Source organism: Hirsutella rhossiliensis, assembly GCF_020360975.1.
Source record: "Hirsutella rhossiliensis strain HR02 chromosome Unknown scaffold00003, whole genome shotgun sequence".
NCBI lineage: Eukaryota > Fungi > Ascomycota > Sordariomycetes > Hypocreales > Ophiocordycipitaceae > Hirsutella > Hirsutella rhossiliensis.
Window position 1 is genome coordinate 6,473,606 of NW_025408669.1, and position 18,704 is coordinate 6,492,309.

At 57.8% G+C, this 18,704-nt stretch overlaps 6 protein-coding genes across 6 annotated transcripts; 2 read left to right on the top strand and 4 right to left on the bottom strand.

Moving 5' to 3' along the window:
• Nucleotides 1-4,597: 4,597 nt before the first annotated feature.
• HRG_03915 (nuclear transport factor 2 (NTF2) domain-containing protein) lies at nt 4,598-6,470 on the bottom strand (the record flags this gene model as incomplete). The annotated part of the gene is made up of 6 exons (XM_044862386.1): nt 4,598-4,894; nt 4,955-5,134; nt 5,192-5,740; nt 5,828-6,082; nt 6,142-6,216; nt 6,279-6,470. 6 exons carry the CDS (start codon nt 6,468-6,470, stop codon nt 4,598-4,600), a joined length of 1,548 nt encoding a protein of 515 aa, XP_044723412.1.
• Nucleotides 6,471-7,772: 1,302 nt separating this feature from the next.
• On the top strand, nt 7,773-8,570 carry HRG_03916 (ribosomal protein l10 domain-containing protein; the record flags this gene model as incomplete). Its single annotated transcript, XM_044862387.1, has 2 exons — nt 7,773-8,443; nt 8,498-8,570. The coding sequence occupies 2 exons, from the start codon at nt 7,773-7,775 to the stop codon at nt 8,568-8,570; spliced, it is 744 nt and encodes a 247-aa protein (XP_044723413.1).
• Nucleotides 8,571-9,411: 841 nt separating this feature from the next.
• HRG_03917 (RNA recognition motif domain-containing protein) lies at nt 9,412-10,903 on the bottom strand (the record flags this gene model as incomplete). The annotated part of the gene is made up of 6 exons (XM_044862388.1): nt 9,412-9,529; nt 9,584-9,770; nt 9,825-10,094; nt 10,292-10,397; nt 10,458-10,585; nt 10,642-10,903. The coding sequence occupies 6 exons, from the start codon at nt 10,901-10,903 to the stop codon at nt 9,412-9,414; spliced, it is 1,071 nt and encodes a 356-aa protein (XP_044723414.1).
• A 346-nt stretch (nt 10,904-11,249) lies between these two features.
• Nucleotides 11,250-11,767, top strand: HRG_03918 (mitochondrial ribosomal protein; the record flags this gene model as incomplete). The annotated part of the gene is made up of 3 exons (XM_044862389.1): nt 11,250-11,288; nt 11,342-11,424; nt 11,476-11,767. The coding sequence occupies 3 exons, from the start codon at nt 11,250-11,252 to the stop codon at nt 11,765-11,767; spliced, it is 414 nt and encodes a 137-aa protein (XP_044723415.1).
• Nucleotides 11,768-12,074: 307 nt separating this feature from the next.
• HRG_03919 (triosephosphate isomerase domain-containing protein) lies at nt 12,075-13,038 on the bottom strand (the record flags this gene model as incomplete). The annotated part of the gene is made up of 4 exons (XM_044862390.1): nt 12,075-12,106; nt 12,165-12,767; nt 12,835-12,905; nt 13,001-13,038. The coding sequence occupies 4 exons, from the start codon at nt 13,036-13,038 to the stop codon at nt 12,075-12,077; spliced, it is 744 nt and encodes a 247-aa protein (XP_044723416.1).
• Nucleotides 13,039-14,039: 1,001 nt separating this feature from the next.
• On the bottom strand, nt 14,040-15,377 carry HRG_03920 (uncharacterized protein; the record flags this gene model as incomplete). Its single annotated transcript, XM_044862391.1, has 3 exons — nt 14,040-14,640; nt 14,696-14,944; nt 14,992-15,377. 3 exons carry the CDS (start codon nt 15,375-15,377, stop codon nt 14,040-14,042), a joined length of 1,236 nt encoding a protein of 411 aa, XP_044723417.1.
• Between the last annotated feature and the right edge of the window lie 3,327 nt (nt 15,378-18,704).

Below are 18,704 nucleotides of genomic sequence, written 5' to 3' on the forward strand. Positions count from 1 at the left end.
GCGGGACGATTGCCGAGTCTCGTAGGTGCCGTTGTCGAGTGCCAGATAGAGTGGCGTGAGGGAGAGGAGGAGGGAGAGGTTTGTAAGCAGGCAACAACGAGCAAAGAGCCGGCGGTTGCGATTGAGCCAAGGAGCGAATGAATTGGGCGAATGGCAGCACGGCAGATGGACAGGAAAAAGCACTGATCGGCAACTTAGGGGAACCTTAGGGGCACCTGGGGCACTTTCGGCAAGGCGCGCGCCCACCGAGCACTGCCAGTGTACAGTATGGCACACTGTGGGTTGGCATGTACGGATACTCTGTAGTCTGTACAGCCTCTGTACAGCACCCGGTTGGCTCGATCCAGCGTCATGGGCGCGCGTGGAGCTTGGTGCAGCTCATCGGCTCCGGGGGAGCCTCATAGGGAAACAAGACGCAAAAGGGCCCCGGCGTCAGAGTCGGTTGGCCAAGATCCTGGTAGGGGCGTACCGGTACAAGCAGACACACGTGCCGGGGGGCAAGTAAGTGCCGGTGCGGATCAACGGGTGCGGCGAGGCAGGGTTCAAGCGGGCAAAGGACCTCGGGCCCGCCGCGTCTGCATGTAGAGGGTACATGCATGCGCTGTGCAGGGCTTGCAGCAAAGTTCCGCTAGGCCCTGGCTGGTAGGTGCCACGCGACGCACCACGGGAAGAACGAACCCGAGGACAGGAAGAAAGATGCTGTGTGATACCTACCTAGGTAGAAAACAGAAAGCTGGGTGGATAGGTCACTCTGTACGGTAGGTAGAGAGGGGGAATCATTCGGTGGGTAGGTAGGCACCTACCTACCTACCTACCAGATAGTTAAGTTACTTGGTACTGCATCAGCACCGAGGGCGAGGGGCATGCTGTACTGTATCCGCGACACACTGTATTATTACTCCTTCCTACACAGGCAGCGCACGGAATTCGGCAAAAATGGCAGCGAGGGCCCGACGCTAGCGCTGCTGATGTGCCACGATTGGTAGGTGCACTCCAAGGTGCTATATCCGTAAAGGGTGCCTATTACCATCCTACCTACAGTACCTACTTATTAGTTATGTACGAATAGGCTGCGACGCGAAGAGGCGCTGTAGACCCGAGTGCCATCGGTCCCGCTTGCGCCGGACAGGCCGGGGATGAAGAGTGAGATGGGTCAAGCTTGTACTGTACTGTATGTACAGCATACAGAGCAAAGCTCCCTGCCTGCCGGCCAGTTCCATCCAACCAAGCTTTTTCCTCTCGGCTGGCGCCCGACGATGATGGCATGCATATTGACAATACAGTCAGTACGGTCAGTACGGTCAGTACGGTCAGTACTAAAATACTTGCACAGGTACCGCGAGGCCGACAAAAAGGCCCCAGGAACTTTTTCACCTGACTGCTGCAAGTCGGGCCTACACACACACACACACACACACACACAGGCGCGAGTCAGCATGGCAGACTCGGACAGAAGACGAAGCGAAGGATGCCTCTGCGAGGAAAATGAAGAAGAAAATGGCACTGCAAAAGACCGTCCGGATTGGTGCAGCCAGGGGAACTTTTGATGTCTTCCTACGACGTATTCCAGCCCCACCGCCTTTGCTTGGCTTATTGGACTGGGCACCTTTGAAAACGTGCCATCGGGCCTCGGTCCTTTCTTTCCTCTCTGGGAGCAGGTGAAGGCGGTCGATACGCTGCATGCGCACTGTGTTCATGACTCAGCAACCCAGCTGCAACCTCCTCTTCCTCTTCCTCCTCCTCCTCCTCCTCCTCCGCCATCTGCTGCCCATCACGGATTGTCCCTCCTGTTGTAGATGCCATTTTTAACAGCACTCACGTCCGGCCTTGCGGTGACATTGCTTCTTCTCTGGCCCCGTCATGCCCAATCCAACGCCCGGCCTTTGCTGCCTGCCAAACACAGCAGGTCGGTCCGTCCTATCGGCGTGTCGACCGTCGTCGTCGATGGTCCTGTCGCACTCGCCGCTACCCCAGCCTGCCCATCTTAGTTTTCCCTCCTGGCCCCCATTCGCTCCCGCTGGCGGTAAAGGCCATGTCTGTGCCTGTCTCTCCCTTGTTTCTCTCTCCTTCGCCACCCTCTTAGGGCCAAGGAGCCTCCACCTCGAGACGATGTCATCGATCCTCCTCCGGTAAGACGGGATCCCGCCAACCTACAAGGTTGGCCGGCGAATGCTTTGGTCAAGCAGCCTCTGCTGTGCAAGGATACACGGCCAACTGTCCCGTTGCGTGCAGGAACTACGATAACACGTGAGCTTTGTTCCACCGACAGCCAAAGAGAGGCGACGCCGTGTCATGGCATATCCATCGTCTACGTGATGAAACAAAAACACCTACACCATGTACAAGTCACTACCAGTTCAAGGTCGTCTATCCTTTTATCCTTTAACCGGTCCTGCAAAGTGTAGCTTTCCATGCCCCCTCAACCTGCATCCATGACGATATCCCGGAGTGGCTGGTTTCAAAAAACCCGGCTGTAACACGTCGACATGGATCGGACGTTTTTATATTGCCACCACCACCACTTAGTCCTACGTACGTATTGCATTCGTCCTCTGTACGGCACGGAATATGCCTTGCTGCATGAAATGTACACGCGCGCGCGCACGGCAAATGCGCCCTCGACGAGTCTCGGCTCGGCGCGGACAGCCCGCACCATCATCACCCATGTCCATCGTCCGCGCCCCATCCACATGCGATCCTGCAGTTGTCGATGCATACATGATCCCGTCCTCAGCAACAGGTTGTTCCCACGTCACATCTACCGCCACTGCGACCTTGCTCTCGATATTGTATGTACTGTATATATGTGTTTTTCAACCGGCATCGTGGGGGCATTCGCCGCCATCATTCGCCGCCATCATTCGCCGCCCGTCTTGCGGCGGCATCATCTGCAGCAGGCATCTGGGCATCGCTAACCGGTACGAATACAGCACCGACAATGACTTCTATGAAACTCTCGTCGGCTCGACGCACAGCTTCCGCCCCGCCTCGACTGTTATGCCCCAGACTGGCCGCCGACCTTCCTCCTCTACTCCCTTCACCAACCCGATCATCTCGGCTAGACAGGGCACAACGGCCCCGGCAGCACCTCGCAACCTAATTCGAATCCTTGCCCGACGCGTCTTGCTCTCGCCGAATCACCGTCAACCGCTGCGTCGCACAATCTCATCTCATCGCCATCCTCCGGGACGGGCAACAACAGGTGGCGTCATACAAAGACCTAGCCAGCAGGGCCGAAGCATCCAATGTGCATGTGGACCTTTCGAGTCGGTATCCCGAGCCCATCCCAGCCTGTCCTCGCCGCTCGGCATGGATCCAGGGCCCCCTTAGACCTTGCTTTCGGGCGCCTGGCACAAGCACTTGTGCGTGACAAGAGAAAACTTGCCTGCTTGGTTGCCTTGCCATGTATTCGCTGCGCCAGGACGGCATGCCTCCTCCTTGATCATCAACGTCGAGCCAAGTGTTATACATACAAACGACACCGAATCCCGGGCATATATACGAGACGGGGGAAAGCCTCGCGATGCCGGCATGGCCCAGGCGAATAACAGCCCATTCTCCACCTTGCTTCAAAAGAGCCCTTTCGTACATCCATATTCAACCTCCCAATCCGCTCCCCGAGGTCCAGCGAGGTCGCCATTCGCCCTCCCGGCAGCCAGCACGACATGACCTGTCGGCCGCCCTCACACGCGCCCTGGCCTCTGGCCCGGTTACCTTACATAGAGTGTGTGACCCCCAGCACCATCTTCTCTAGGTGAGTGCTGCTCTGCATGCCGTGGACAAAAGATCCCGCCCCTTCTCGCCTCGGCCACTCATCTATCCCCATGCCGGGACTCTCATCTTCCGTCTCACGGCCTCCCCCTGTCCTTGCGTGGCGCACCGATTGCAACGCCACGTCGACAGCTCCAGGTGACAAGAAGATAGTAAGTTACATGCTCGGGGCACCTGGCTAAGCCTGCATTTTGCCAACGGCCGTCTGCACTTCCAGTGCTTTGCCTACTATACATGCTTCCCTTCACCCTTGAACTCGTCAATCTGATGATACAGCCTGCTTGCTTCACTGATCCCGTTGCAGCCTTCAGGTACAGGCAGGCTAGACCGCGGGCCTCCAGACCTTGTCCTCTCTCCCTCCTCCGCCTTCAGTCGACGTGCCAATGTTTCCATCATCGTACCTCATGCCCAGCGTCAAATGTACACTTGTGCTTTTCTATCTCCATCCACCTCCGACTCGTCATCATCAGCTCTGGCGGGGTCGGCCTCTCGACTGCTCCCCCAGAACTCGCCAGCCCGGCTAGATTGAAGCAGCGCAATGCAGTGACAAAACAGCAGCGACAAGAAAAACCCGATGCAATCCCGACCTTGGCGCCGGCACCGGCTCCAAACAGGGCTCCGGCTCCAACTCAGAACTCCAGTTACCTGTCACTCAGTCTTTCGTTTTCCTGTGCTTCTCTTTTCTCGCCTTCCGCCTCCAACCCCCCACGCCGCCATCCGCGTCCGGTCATGTCCAGAGTGTCCGTTCACGTTGTTGTTGCGTGGGCGCCCAACTCGGGCCAATGTCCAACCAGCTCACAAGGACCGTGGGCCTTGCATGTTCCTCCTAGGCATTGTTGGCCTGCGGGCCCCCGCGGCCACGGGGCATACCTCCACGTCCCCGATTCTGGCCAGAGAAGTTGCCACGTGAGTTGCCCGGTCCTCCGCCGCGAGCACCGTCGAATCCACCGCGCCCACGTCCGGACGCATTGCCCCGACCAGATCCGTAGTTGCTACCTCCGTAGGCCGTGGCCTTGGGGCGTCGAGGCTCCACGACAATGTTCTCGCCATTCACGACGTGAGGATTAGACGCGACGGCGGCCTGGTATCCCTCGACAGTCTTGTACTCAACAAAGGCGCAGTTCTAGTACGTCCAAGTCAGTAGGCGGTAGTCCAACGCGAGCAGATGTGCCACGGTGCATACCTTCTGGCGGTTGATGTCAAAATAAGTCAACTCGCCATGCGCCGTCAGGGCACTTCGGAGGTCGGCGTCCTGGACCTTATCCGTCACGTACTTGACGTATCCCATTGTGCCCTCCTTCTCGGCAAAGGTGCCCGAGATGGACAGAGGTCGGTTCTGGCGCTTGGAATCAGCGCCCGCCGTCTGCCACCCGGATGACTCCCTAGGGGGGGCATCGGCGACAGGAGCGGATGCACTTGCCTGCTGAGGTGCCACGGTGGCGGGAGCCGGGAGCGCGGCCGGAGCGGTGGCCGAAGCGGCGACCGGAGTGGCGGCCGGAGTGGCAGCCGGAGTGGCAGCCGGAGCGGGAGCAGGCACTCGGTTCTGGTTCTGTGCGGGAGGGGTGGCAGTCTTGGGGAGAGGAACAACAGGCCGAGGTCCGGCGGCGGCGGCTGCGCGGTTGGCCCAGGTCATGGGCTTGGGGGGCGCCGGGGATTGCTCCGGAACAGGTTCAGTCTGAGGAGCGGCAGGCTTAACGACGGGGGTTGGGGTGGGGTCCTGGGGTTTCTCGGGCTCCTTGGCGTCCTCCTCGGCCAGCTCGAGCGCCGTGACTTCCGGGTCGGCAGTCGGTGCGGCCTCGGGCTTGACTTCGGAAGGCTTGCCGGCATCGGCATCGGCATCGGTATCGGCATCGGCGTCGGCGTCGGCGTCGCCTCCGTTTACTGTGCTCTCGACCTTGGTCGTTTCGTGGAGCTTCTGTTCCACGACGCCGGCATCCAGGTTGCTGGTCTCATCCTTGGGAGCCTCGTCCTGCACAGGCTCTTCGTCAGCCGCAGACGCGGGGGCGGCAGAAGCAGCAGCCGGAGCTGCGGGAGCAGGTTCGTCAATGACGGGGACCTCGGCAACGGGCCCGGTGGGCTCCTCGTCTCCCTCTTCCTTGATGTACCTCAGGATGTCATTGAGGACAAAGTAGCCCGAGGGTTGCTGTGCCAAGACGAAGGTCTGGACGAATTTCTTGGGCTCGGCGGCCTTGTTGGAGGTCTCGCCAATGACTTGGATCACGATGTTATCGAAGGACGCCTGCGAGTCGACGTTTGAGATTCGGACCTTGCAGTCCTGAAAGTCGAGCTGCTTAATGCGCTCTTGGATGACCTTTTGGGTGTCAAAGTCAGCGCAGGGAAGCGGGCAAGGCGTTGAAAGCATGCACAAACCTGGCGGCCGACAGAGACGTTGGCGACTTCGGCCTCGAGGCCCTGGACGAACTGAGAGCGCTTGCCATAGAAAAGCTGGTTGGGGAATGGCAGGTCAACAGAGGCCATGGGCGCGACCAGGGTGCAGGGGCACATACGTGAAGCTTCTCGGGGGACTTGCTCAGGGTGGTATAGTACTGCTCAACGAAGTACCAGCCAACCTCATCCTTGGAAAGATTGCTTTTGCCCGTAGTAGAGCTGGCGATCTCGGTGGAGGCCGGAGCGGCAGGGTACTGGTCGGCGGAGCCCTTGTACTGCTCCTGGTGGGCGAAGTTACCGTTCGTCGCCATGGCTTCCCTCTCCGCAGAGTCTGGGGACGTAAACAAGCTTCCAGGTGGCGCGCTAAGAGGGGGATGGGAGAGGGAGAAATGGCACGAAGGCGTGGGATGTCGATGATGCGTGGACAAGCTCGTGGACGTTGAGGAGTCAATAGAGGGCCCGTTGTGCAAGGGTTATGTCACCGTGTCTCTCCAGGCTGCCTTGGAGAGGATGATTTGGAAGGAGGCGGACTGAGTAGACGAGGTCAGCGGCGGGCACCTGGCGAGGATGGAGCGTTTGCGTGAGGCGTCGGCGCGAAACGAGAGGTCCAAGGACTCGGGGTATCGCGGCGGCCGTAGAGAATGAGGGAGGGAGAGAGGCTTTGCTGCTGATTATGATTATTTTTCGGTGGCGGCTGCGGCTGAGCGGAGGGGAGAGAAGGATGGTCTGAGGTGGGAAAAGGCACGCCGTTGACCTTTATCTTTGCCGTTGCGTGACAGCAGGAGGGAAAAAATAAAAAAAACCGACGAGAATTGGGTGGTCATCGCCAGAGCTGGTCCAGCTGCTGGTCCGTGCACCCTCGCGCCGCTGCGATGCTCGGAACGGAATATCGCCCCTGCCTTGTACTGTACCAGGCAAGTACTGGCATCAGGGCAAGTACAAGTTCTGTCACCGGCGGCGGCCTATTTTTGCTCTCTGATTGCTGTCTTGCACGGCTCTCGACTGTGGGTGTGTCCGAGGGCACATCAACTCCTCTTCACCTCAACAAAGGCAGAGATAAAGAGACGCAATTTTGCACTGTCAGTGACTCTCTCGATGAGTGAGCAACGTACAGAGTACATAATGCGTAACATGGGTACGAAGAAAAGGAAGGCCTCGCAACCCGACAGGCACTGCCAATTCCCCCATGCGCGACACAAGACACTGAAAGCTGAACAAAGACAAGCATCTACAGCCACCATGTCGTGGAATCGAGTCCCTCCCTTGTCTTGTACGGAGCAGGGTAAAGACAATGCCGCCTCCAAGTACCTTCAATGGCTGTGCCTAGACTCAGTAAGACCCCTTGTCGATACCGCGCCAGCATTGCGGGGTCTCCCGCCGCTCCACCGCCGGGCAAAAAAAAAGCTGCAGAGTTGGGCCTATCACCAGTAAATTTTCGCAATATCTTATCGGACATCGCAGCCACACTCTCTCTCTCTCGTCGACCCACGCTTTGCGACCTTGGATCATCGCCCTCCCAGACCGTCGAATCCCCTGAATTCTACCGCATCAGGTGCCGCTGAACCACTCTTTGTCTTCACAAAAACAATACCTCCACCCCGCCGCCGCCCACCATGCCCAAGTCGAAGCGGGCCAAGGTCGTCCACCTCACCCAGGTGGCCAAGAAGACGCGCGAGCACAAGGACAAGCTCTTCCAGTGCATCCGCGACGCCGTCCCCAACTACCAGCACTGCTTCGTCTTCAGCGTCGACAACATGCGCAACAGTTACCTCAAGGACGTCCGCCGCGAGCTCTCCGACTGCCGCCTCTTCTTCGGCAAGACCAAGCTCATGGCAAAGGCCCTTGGCCAGAGCCCCTCCGAGGCCATCGCCCCGGGCATCGACGACCTCACCCAGTACATTGCCGGCAACGTCGGCCTGCTGCTCACAAATCGCCCCGCCTCGGACGTGACCGACTATTTTGCCCGCCTCGCAAAGGTCGACTTTGCCCGCGCCGGCGTCACCGCCTCGCGCTCCTTCACCATCCCCTCCGGCATCGTCTACGCCACCGCTGGCGAGGTCCCTGCCGAGCACGACGTCCCCCTCGAGCACTCCATCGAGCCTGAGCTGAGGAGGCTAGGCGTCCCGACTCGCATGGTCAAGGGCAAGGTCGTCTTGGGCGACGAGTCTGGCGAGGGCGAGGGCTACCTTGTTTGCAAAGAGGGCGAGCTGCTGGACTCGAGGCAGACGAGGCTTCTCAAAATGTTTAGCGTCTGCCTAAGCGAGTTCAGAGTCAAGGTCCTGGCGTAAGTCTCTCAACCACCCCCCCGGATCCCATCCGTACACTGACACGGCCACAGTCACTGGAGTGCTGCAAGCGGGGAGGTTACTGAAGTCGTCCAGCCAACTATGGAGGGAATAGAGGAAAGTTGACGCCTCGTAACCAAGCAAGGAACAAAAGGATCAATAACGGAAAAAGGGAGAAAGGTAGTCCCATTGGGGGGTTAGGAACGGCTGCAGCTGCGAGGGGTACCTGTTGTTGCCCCCCTCTTCTTGGAATCTCACTTCAGGTGTGACTACAACTGTCATCAAAGGGATCTCGGCGTTCAATGGTCATGGGACGTGTGGCGGGCACGCATCATGTTTTCTACTCATAAACTTGTCGGATGTCATTTCAACCAACAATCCACGATACAGCACGCACACCGCTCCCTCTACCGTGTCAACACGCGTCGAATACCTACTCGTGAACAAGCCATCTGCCCGAGGGTCCTACTCACCGTTGCGTTGACATGCTCATCCAGAGATTACGGCCGAAGGCGTCTTTATCGCCGTGGTCAGTAGGACAACGCTGCCTTACCTCTGACCTTACCTCGAAATTCCGTCGTGTTTCGTAGCGTATCCGCCGCTATCAGTTTGCATCTCTACCTACCCTGCATAGTACAGACAATTTTAAAGTGCGAAAAAGGTTAACGTCCTGTGCAATTCCCTTCGATGATTCCCCGTGGATCCGCTGCAGCCGAGCGGCAAAGGCCGTCCGGACAAGGGATCCTCCCCATGCATTAGCATGGCATGTCGCTTCGTTCTAGGTGCATATGCAGGCACCCAGCCAGAGATGATTAGAAATGCCGGGCTTCATGCCGTGTGCCAAGCCTCGCGAGTTTCAACGCTCCAGACCAGACAATGTCGCCTTTCCGTGCCAACAAAATGCCGAGCGAGCTCTCGCTACCAATGTGGTATGGAGGTTGCTGTTCAGCAAGTGTTTGCGTACGGATTAGTAACGTGGCATCTTCCGGGAATCGTCATGCCCTCCTCCCTCGTAGGCTCGCTTCCTGTTGTCATCATCTCGCGGCCGGTCATAGTCACGACGATCCCGACCTCTGTCCCTTTCCCTGTCCCGATCACGGTCGCGGTCTCGGTCGCGGTCTCGGTCTCGGTCACGATACCCACCGTCACGACGGCCAATCGGTTCCATGTTGCTGCCTGTGCGACGGCCACTGTCGCGGTCGCCAAACCGGCCACCGTCGCCGCGATCGCCGCGATAGCCGCCATGTCTGTCGTCAAAGCGTCCAGGTCCTCGCGAATCGAGATTGGGTCCCGAAAAGCTGCGGTCGCCGTTGCGTCGATCAAATCCTGGGCCGGATGGTGCGCCGGTTGGTGGTCCAAAGCTATTTCTGTCGCGTGGGCCGCCAAAGTCGCCTCTGAAGCCTCCGCCACGACCTCCGCGACCGCCACCACGAGGCCGGCCGCCGTCAAATCCTCGGAATCCACCTCGGAATCCATCTCCGAAGCCACGGGGACCAACAGGGCGCGAGGGCATGATTTTGGTGTAGCCTCGGCCGCCGAGCCCGCCGCCGAGTCTTCGAGGCTTCCAACCGTGGACGGTTCGGCCTCGCTCGACGTCTGTCTTGATGGCTCTGCCTCTGATACGATCTCCATCGCAGGATTTGACTGCGGCTGCTCGTTGAAGCGCGGAGAGGCGTGTTAGCGGCGTTTGGCATGATGCAAGTCAACAACGACGGGATAGTATCTGAAGCACTCAGGCAGAGTGTCGCGTTTGCGTCCTACGACGCACTCCTGACATGGAATGTTCCGCGCGACATCCCTCGCAATAGCTGGCACGGACTAAATCCTGCGGAAGGGGAGTAGTTTACCTTGCATGTCAGGCTCGCGCTCAAACACGATGAAGGCGTAACCTCGGTGAGGCTTCTTCTTCTTGTTGGGTTTCTCGTGGGCCCGAGTATCGGATATGACGCGAATCTGATGCACAGGTCAGTTGGTTCTGGGCACTAGTGTCAAACGTCACTCGAGGAAACGAACGCGCTCGATCGAGCCGAATCGGCCAAAGTGTCGTTCCAGGTCCCGTTCATCCGCGTCGTAGCTCAGGCGGGAGACGATCATGGTCGAGAGCGCATTGCCTCGAATGTTTGGGTCATCCGAGGGGTTGACTATTCATCGGCAGTCAGCGCACAGTTGGTGACAGGATCAAGTTTTGGCCTCGCACATTTCTTGGGGCCCTGCTCGAGAAGCTGCTTGATGGCAGTTTTCTTCTCTTCCTTTTTTCGATCGCGTGCCTCGAGCCAGCTCTCGGTGGGAGTGTACTGGTCCGTCTCCTTATATTTCTGTAGCTCGCCGAGGCACTCGGCAACTCCAGTCACAGCCCTGGTGAAGCGCTTCTCGGGCGGGTGGTCGGTCGGCTCGACCCAGCGCAGGGGAGGTCGCGGCGCGAAGAGCGCGAGCAGGTTCGGGGGGAGCTTATCCGTCATCGTGCCCAGCCAGACGCCCACTCAGGGGCGCTTTGTGCAGATGGCTGGCGGGCGGATGACTGAGGACCGATGAGCTGCGTTGTGGGGAGCGAGGATGTTTGGAGGAGGATGCAGCTCTGGGTGCCTGGCATTTCCGTCGCGGTGCCCCGAAATTATTGTCCTGAGGCTACGGAGCTACGGTTTTGCCGGAGAAACGCCGAGATACACTAAGCCTATCTGGGACATGCCGCAATTCAAGCCATACCTTAGTTTTCTGACATTGGCGACTTGCCTACGGCCAGGAGTGACGGACGTGTTGGGCTCATTGCCGAATCATGAGGATATCTCCTGACAGAAGCAGGTCAAGATGACGGTCAAAGCGCTAAGAGCAGTTGCCAAAGGCCATGTACTTTCTTTCCTAACCCCCCCTTGAAGCAGCGGGTAGGCTGACGATTCTAGAATGGCCTGGGCGCCTTCGTCCTCCAGTGCAAGAAGATGGACTTTCACTATTGTGACTGGGCCGGCAGCTCCAGGGGCATGAAGTAGGTCAATAGTTGTCGTGGACTGTACGGCCAAAAGCTTACACATCGCAGCCACTTCATCAAATCTGTCCTGCCCAAATTTGCCGCCGCCAATCCCCAGGTCGAATTCGCCGTCTCTCCCCGACCTGGAAAGCACCCCGTCGTCATCGGACACTACATCAACGGCCGGACAAAGCCCGTCTGCGTGCGAAACCTCGAGCCGGACAAAATTCTTGCAAAAGTAGAGCTTCTACGCGACGCGAGTGGGGAGAAGCTCAAGCGCACAAACAAGGCGGTCACGAGCACGAGTCCCAGCGTCAGAGGCATTTGGTCTCCGTACCACGGGACGGGGATGGTTGTATAGGACCATGGTGGAGATTGCCGCGCGTATGAGCAAAATGTTGCGATGATCCGTCTTTGCAGCACAGGGCGGCGGGAACAAGTAGGAGTCGGGACATGGACGAGACGGCCAAGGAATCGAAATAGGATGGCACACTTTACCATTCACATCACTGGCACGGCATGGCTAAGAAAGTCTGCCAAGTCAATAGCCTTGTTCCGCATGAGGTATATCGGTGTATTTTCCAATCTCAAAACCCTTTGGCCCTGCGCTTCCTCCTTTCTCGGTCTTCTCTCCGGGCTCGATGGTCTTGGGCGACACTGCATGGGCGTTACTCTTTTCGGCAATTGATGATGTCGACGACTGTGAAAAATATTAGAGTCAGCCTCGTAGCCCCGGGACGACGTTGGAAAGTACTTACACGCAGGCTTGAGAGAAGCGCCGCCAACGAGGAAGCCGTCAATGTCGGGCTGCTTGCTTAGCTCGCCGCAGTTCTTCTCGTTGACGCTGCCGCCGTACAAGATGCGCGTCTCGTCGGCGACCTTGTCGCTGACCCCCCTCAGCCAGTCGCGGATGGCCTTGTGCACATCCTGGGCCTGCTGAGTGGTAGCAACCTTGCCAGTGCCAATGGCCCAGATGGGCTCGTAGGCAATGACAATCCTGGACCAGTCGGAGACCTGGGCCTTGAGGGCCTCGAGCTGCTTGCTGACGACGGCAATGGTCTTGCCGGCCTCGCGCTCCTCGAGGCTCTCGCCGCAGCACCAGATGACGCCGAGGCCGTTCTCTGTCGCGTATTTGCTCTTGGAGGCGACAACCTCGTCCGTCTCGTTGAGGATGGTGCGGCGCTCTGAGTGGCCGAGGATGGTCCAGGTGATGTTGCTGTCCTTGAGCTGCGAGACGGAAATCTCGCCGGTAAAGGCGCCGTTGGGCTTGTCGTAGACGTTCTGCGCCGCCACCTCGATCCCGGAGCGGAGGTGCTCGCGAACAAGGAGGAGGTAGAGAGCGGGAGGGGCGACGACAATCTCTGATGCGCGACGGACGGGTCAGTCGTCGTCGATCCGGAGGAGACTACGCGAGCATGGGGAACGCACCGACTTCAGCATCGAGCACCGCCTTGTTGAGGTTGTTGACAATCTCCTTGATGGACGAGATGGACCCGTTCCTGGACGCCAATGGGTCAGCCGCGCAAACCGGCATCGCAAGCTGCGGTGTTTTGAGGCGCGGGGCAATCGACGGCGGCAGCGGGGAGGGGCTCACATCTTGAAGTTGCCGCCGACAAAGAACTTGCGAGCCATGCTGGGCGAACGTGCTGAGCAGTGTAGAAGCTGTGGAGCTGGCTGTGCGATCCGAAATACTGGTCTCTAGGGAAATGGTTGTTTGATAAATCGTCGGACATCGAATAGGAGGGTTGGAGGGGTAGACAGGCAAAATATATGGAGACACCTTCTAGGCGGGGTTGAGCACAGATACAGTCACCACCGATACCAGACGAGACGCTCGTGATATCACACAAAACCCGTCAGCGTTGAAGCATGTGCTTGTATCGAGCTCTACTTGGGTTTACCAGTCATCCCAACCATGCTTCAATCCTGTCCTCGACATCGTCCAAACCCCCTCGATTGCGGCTGCTGCTTACCCTATACCACGATGGTACTCGTGCAATGCTCAAGCTCGTCATTTGCTCACGTCTCTCCATGTCGACAGTGCTGGCTGGCCTCTAGCCCGGCATATTCGCATCGTCATATGATCCTACAACGGCAGACGAACACTCACTCTTCAAGCATTCGCACTTTCATTCATCGTGGGCCTACATAGAGTGCTGTTCAGAAAAAGTACCATGCTTTTCCACCTCCACTCCATCGATTTGTCTATGGCTTCTCCGACCGTCCGTTCCTCACGTCACGATCCTCAGCGGCTCTAGCGAACCATGGCGAAACGCTCCACATGGACCTGCGAGCCCATCGGTAGCAGCCGGTTGCTAGCTCTTCTCCATTCTCACGGCTCGAATAGACCCATCCAGTGGTCCGGCTGGTAGTTCTCCTCGGGAATATCTTTCGCGGCGGCTTTCAGTCGTCGCAGTGGACCATGAAATTGCCTCCATTGCCTCCAGCTGGCTCGACCCGGTCATTGACTCCGCGGCGGGGCCTTGGGCATGGTCCTTGCCATGCCAGTGCACTTGCACGGCCCAGCGGGTCGGTCTGAGGTGATACTGTAGCTTCATCTCCCGACTGCGGCTGTCAGCATCATGGGCTTGACCTGGTCGTGTTGGTGGACGGCACTCACCTCACTGTGTCTCTCAACCAGAGACGTAGCTCTTACGGCCTGGGGGGGGGAACACCTCCGATCTTGGCATAGCAGTGAGCTCCGTCGTCATCTTGGCCATGACGGACAGGTGCTTTTGGACCTCGGTGATTTGCTGGAGATTCCTCGAGTCTTCAGGCTTACCCAGCCCTCGAACCATGTCCTCGACTGCTCGGCGGTGGTCCATCCACTGCTCGAGGAGCGGCCTGGAGGATTGCACTGGCTCTGCCACTGGCATGCTCTTCACCGTAGCCTTGCGGCTTGCGGCAGTTTGTGGTTCGGGAACATCCGTCTTCCTCTTGCGACCCTTAGCGGACTGTGCCCCGGCTGCAGATGGCGGCGAGCCGGCGGCAGTCCTATGGTCATTGTGTACGCGCTTCATGTGGTCCCTCAGGTTCCATTGGCGGGGAAATCCATTGCCGGGAACGGCGCGCTCGCAGCCTTCGTACACGCAAAGATACGGCTTGTCGCCATGCCCATGCAAGCCATGGGCCTCGCGCTCGTGGCGAAGAAGACAAGCCGTGGATGAGAAGCGAGCCCCCTCACAGCTGTCGGCCTTGCAGCGGTATGGCTTGAGATGCGAGTCCACGAATTTGCTAGCGCGGTCAGTTTTCAGGAACCATCTCCGGTTCATCACGCTTCCGAACTTACTCGTAGTTGCACTTGAGCTTCTCGGGCTTGTGGTTGCAGTTCTGCTGGCCCTCCCACGGGCAATGGAAGAGGCCATCGTCACGGATCGTGGCATTTTTGTACAGCGCATGATCCCTGGCTGACTCACCATCACTGCTCTGTCGTCGGGAAGCAAGTGTCTGAGAGAGGCCGGATTCATCCAGTTGGGCGAGGGCCTGTCCATTTCGATCCTCTGGCATCATGGGCAGCTTCCGCTCAGGGCTTTTCAGACTCACGTGTCAGAAGATCACTATCAAGAAATTCGCTGTTTGACATACCTTGGTGACTGGCATTTCATGTCGGGAGACGAATGCGGGCTCATGGGCGCAGAAAGCCAGGTGTCATCGATGGTGGCGGGAGAAGAAGTTCGCGAGATGGAGCTGGAAAAGCAATCCCACGAGCTAGGTGAGGAATTGTCCGGCAAACCAGCCTCAGTGCCAAGGTGCATCTGGGCAGGAACTACATGAAGAGGGCCGGCCTCGGTGAGGGCGAACACTCCATTGGTCTCGGCATTCAAATTCATGTCAAGATGGTAGTCAGACCAGTAGATGTGTGGCACGGCCGCGACATCAGGGTCCAGCAGCAGGCAGGAGTCCATCCCGGTAATGGAGCCAGCGGGCTGTGGTCCGTTCCGCAAGGTGGCAGCGTTACCTGTGTTGTCCATGCTGGACAGGTGTGATGATTGAGACATGCAAGAGGCAGTAGATCTGCTCGAGTGTATTCTCGACATGGCGTGCGACATCCTCGGCGCGGATGACACGGTCCTGGCAGCAGTCCACATGGCATCCGAAGTCTGGGGCTGGTCCGTCCTTGATCCTCTGGGAGTAGACTGGCCTGAAGTGAAGAGATATTCCTCTGCATCGCCAGAATGGGATGATCCATTGTCCGCAAAGTCTTGAAAGTTCTGTGGTCCTTCAGGCTGAGCGCCCCATGACGACCCATTTACTAGGTCCGTCGATGGTTCTGTTTGAGAAAATGAAAACATGCTAGAAGCGTTCGGAGCCATTGTAGGCTGGGGGTAGCTATAATCTCTTCGTCTGGTCAGTGTACAATTCTCCACGTCTGCTCCGATACATCAAGATGACATCATAAAGTACGAGACAGCATGGAGTCAACTTTGATCCTGTAAAAGGTTAGCCGGCGTCGATCTGTCACGGCAAGGGCACGTTCTACAAACCCAGCTTGATTTTGAAATGGCACGATTTGGCGACAGTTCCTGGAGAGCCTCACTAGACACATTCCTTGGCTCCGAGGATGCGAATGGCACTCGCGTCGAAAGTCCGGCAATCAATCTGTAACAAAAAAAAAGAACAAGCTCCTTGATTTGTTGGGATGTTCCGGGTGCCATGCTTGCCGGTTGAATTGTCGTCCATGGTGCGGCGTTCATGTTCACTCAAAGAGCAAGCAGGGTGATCACCTCGAAATGATAAGAGGCGAAAAGGAGCTCCCCGAGTTTCAAGAAAAAGCGCAAAAGGAACATGCAGAGCATCCACGGGTTTGAGTTGTATGTCCAGTATTGAACTCAGTGCAAAAAGTGTTGAATGTCCATGTTCGCGGCTGCGAACGCAATCAAAATTGGATTGCGGGAACATAAAGTTCCAGGCATCTCAGCGCAAACCTCGTACAGAGGAATGCGTAGAGAGCACAGAGATCCTCGGCCATGAAAGTCCCGGTAGTGGACGCACGAGACGTCAGGCTCCTCTGGTTGTGGTGTTTGGGTCCCCGGCACAGCTCCACGGGCCATGTAGTCCATAAATAAATCCACGCCCTCCAGGGCTGTCGCTGCTGAAAGTTGACGGGCGTCACTCACCACTAGGCCTCAAGTGGATCATATGGTTAACCTTGTCCGGCTAGGACAAGTCCTGTTTTCTTGGTAGTCCCGACATCGGTGCGCAAGTCCAGCAAAGGTTCCCTGGTCCGGTGAAATTTCCCCTGGCAATCCCTGTGGCCGGTGCGAGTTGACGAGATTTAAGAAAGAAGCAAGAAAATTACATGATGCGAGCAGACGACAGGAAAAACACGACGTGCCGCAATGTGAAAAAGAAGAAACAGTACCTAGAAAGTGACTGAACCTCGTCGAGTTCAACTGCGGTATTGTATCCCGGCATATTGCCCGGACGTGACACAAGAAGGGCAACTGTCATTGTATCCTGGGCTGGAGCACGGAACGAGACCAGGAGATCCGGTAGGGCCAATTGTCCTGCGACAAGAGAGGCGGAGTGGTTTGAATGCCTCGGCGCAGAGTCGTAATGATGCGCGCAAACAGGAGAAGTAGAAGCCCTAGGCTTTTCTCGGGGAGGATCCTCTTAGACTGTTTCGCTGTTTCAGACGCTCTAGCAGGAAACAAAAAAAGAGGTGAATCAGCAGTGGGAAACAAGAGTGGATAGGTAAGTTGTCGAGTGGGCGTTGGGCACGAATGTTGGGCAGGGAAAAGGGAGGAGGCGATCAGCCGGCATTGGGCCTCGAGGGGGTGCGCGGGTTTTATCGTTGCAGTCGAGGCCCGACAGCACAAAGCTGGCCCGGCTGGAAGAGGGGCGCGCAAGACAGCGTGTCGGATGACGCCAATAAACAGGGTCTGCTCACAGGTCGCATGAATGCGCTGGCGCTTGGATTGCGTTGATACAGGGATTCCGTCGTGACCGGCTTCCCTCCTTGAAGCCGGGAGGGGGGGCCGGGTGGAGCAGGCAGGGCAGCAAACACGCCGTCACTGGCCAAGGCGGCGCCAACCGTGCAAGCCAACACAGCACTGCATGGCCGGGGAGGGGGCCACGAGCTGGATGGATTTGCTGGCCGCTTGGCGCTCAGCTGCGAAATGAGACGAGACGAGAGGTGACATGGCAGTCACCAAGAGCCGTTTCGACAAGGCGCCCGAGACGGGCCGTCCGTTGTCCAAGTTTCCCGTCTCGCCCGAAAGGTGTTTGTTGCAAGTGCCCACCATGGTGCCCGTCGGCCGGTTGAGGGGGGAACGCAGACGGTTGTCATGCGTGGTGCGTCATTTGCTGAGTGGTGCTGTGCATGCTAGCTGCATGAGCTGTGCTGTGCTCTGGAGCTTACTGGCAACAGTCGCGGCGCGGATGACAACGGCGGGGGGGGTAAGCAGCAGGGCTGTTCGCTCCCTGGTCCGGGAAAGAAGAGTTTTTACATATTCCAGCTGTGACGAGGCGGGGGGGGCGCGGCTGCGACGAATGGAAGCGAGCCGTCTGAGGTTATGCAAAATGGCGGTCAACATGGGCAAAAGAAGAGGCCGAACCAATCATGGCCGCGGCCGAGGTGTTTTGTGTGACGAGGCTTGCATGCGCAAAGGGCCAGCACGAGACGAATGTGCAGAAACTCAGTCGGGTTCCCGTACGAGGCAGGTACTGACTGTCGAAACAGCTCATCGGTGGTGTTGAGCAGGCCGCCGGCAGTTTACGCTTACCTCAGCATCATCTCCCCTGGCGCTAGAAGCCGGCGCCGATGTCCTGCGCGGCAACAGCGGGTCGGGTCGGCGCGGGGCACGTGGACCGAAGCGCCTGTGGCTTGCCACCTGCCGGAAATGCCAACGTTTGTCACGTGATCTTGGGAGCGAGTCACTCACTATTAATAATCAGGGGTTTTAATGCGTTTACCGCCATATCGACTTATTAGCCCCGAGCGCGCCATCGTCTCTCTCGGGACCACATTCTAATAACATGCATCACGATCGAGCTATTTGTCCGTGTGTGTTTTCCATCTCATGTCAGATCTCCACGGCCGACACCCATGCTCACGTACCGGATTCGTCGACGAGAGCAAACCCCCCACCCCGCTTGACACGAGTTTGCACAGACCAACTCTCCTTTCCCGCAATTCTTTACGAGCGAGCTAAAACATCGACAGCTACTGTGCGCTAGCAAACCTCGAGCCGTAGCATGAAGACGTCAGACGTCACATCCTTTATGCTTGCCTCAAAGGCTCATGCGTCAACCGCCGGAGGATTGGAGCTGCCGGCCTTGCATTTCCAACTGTACGT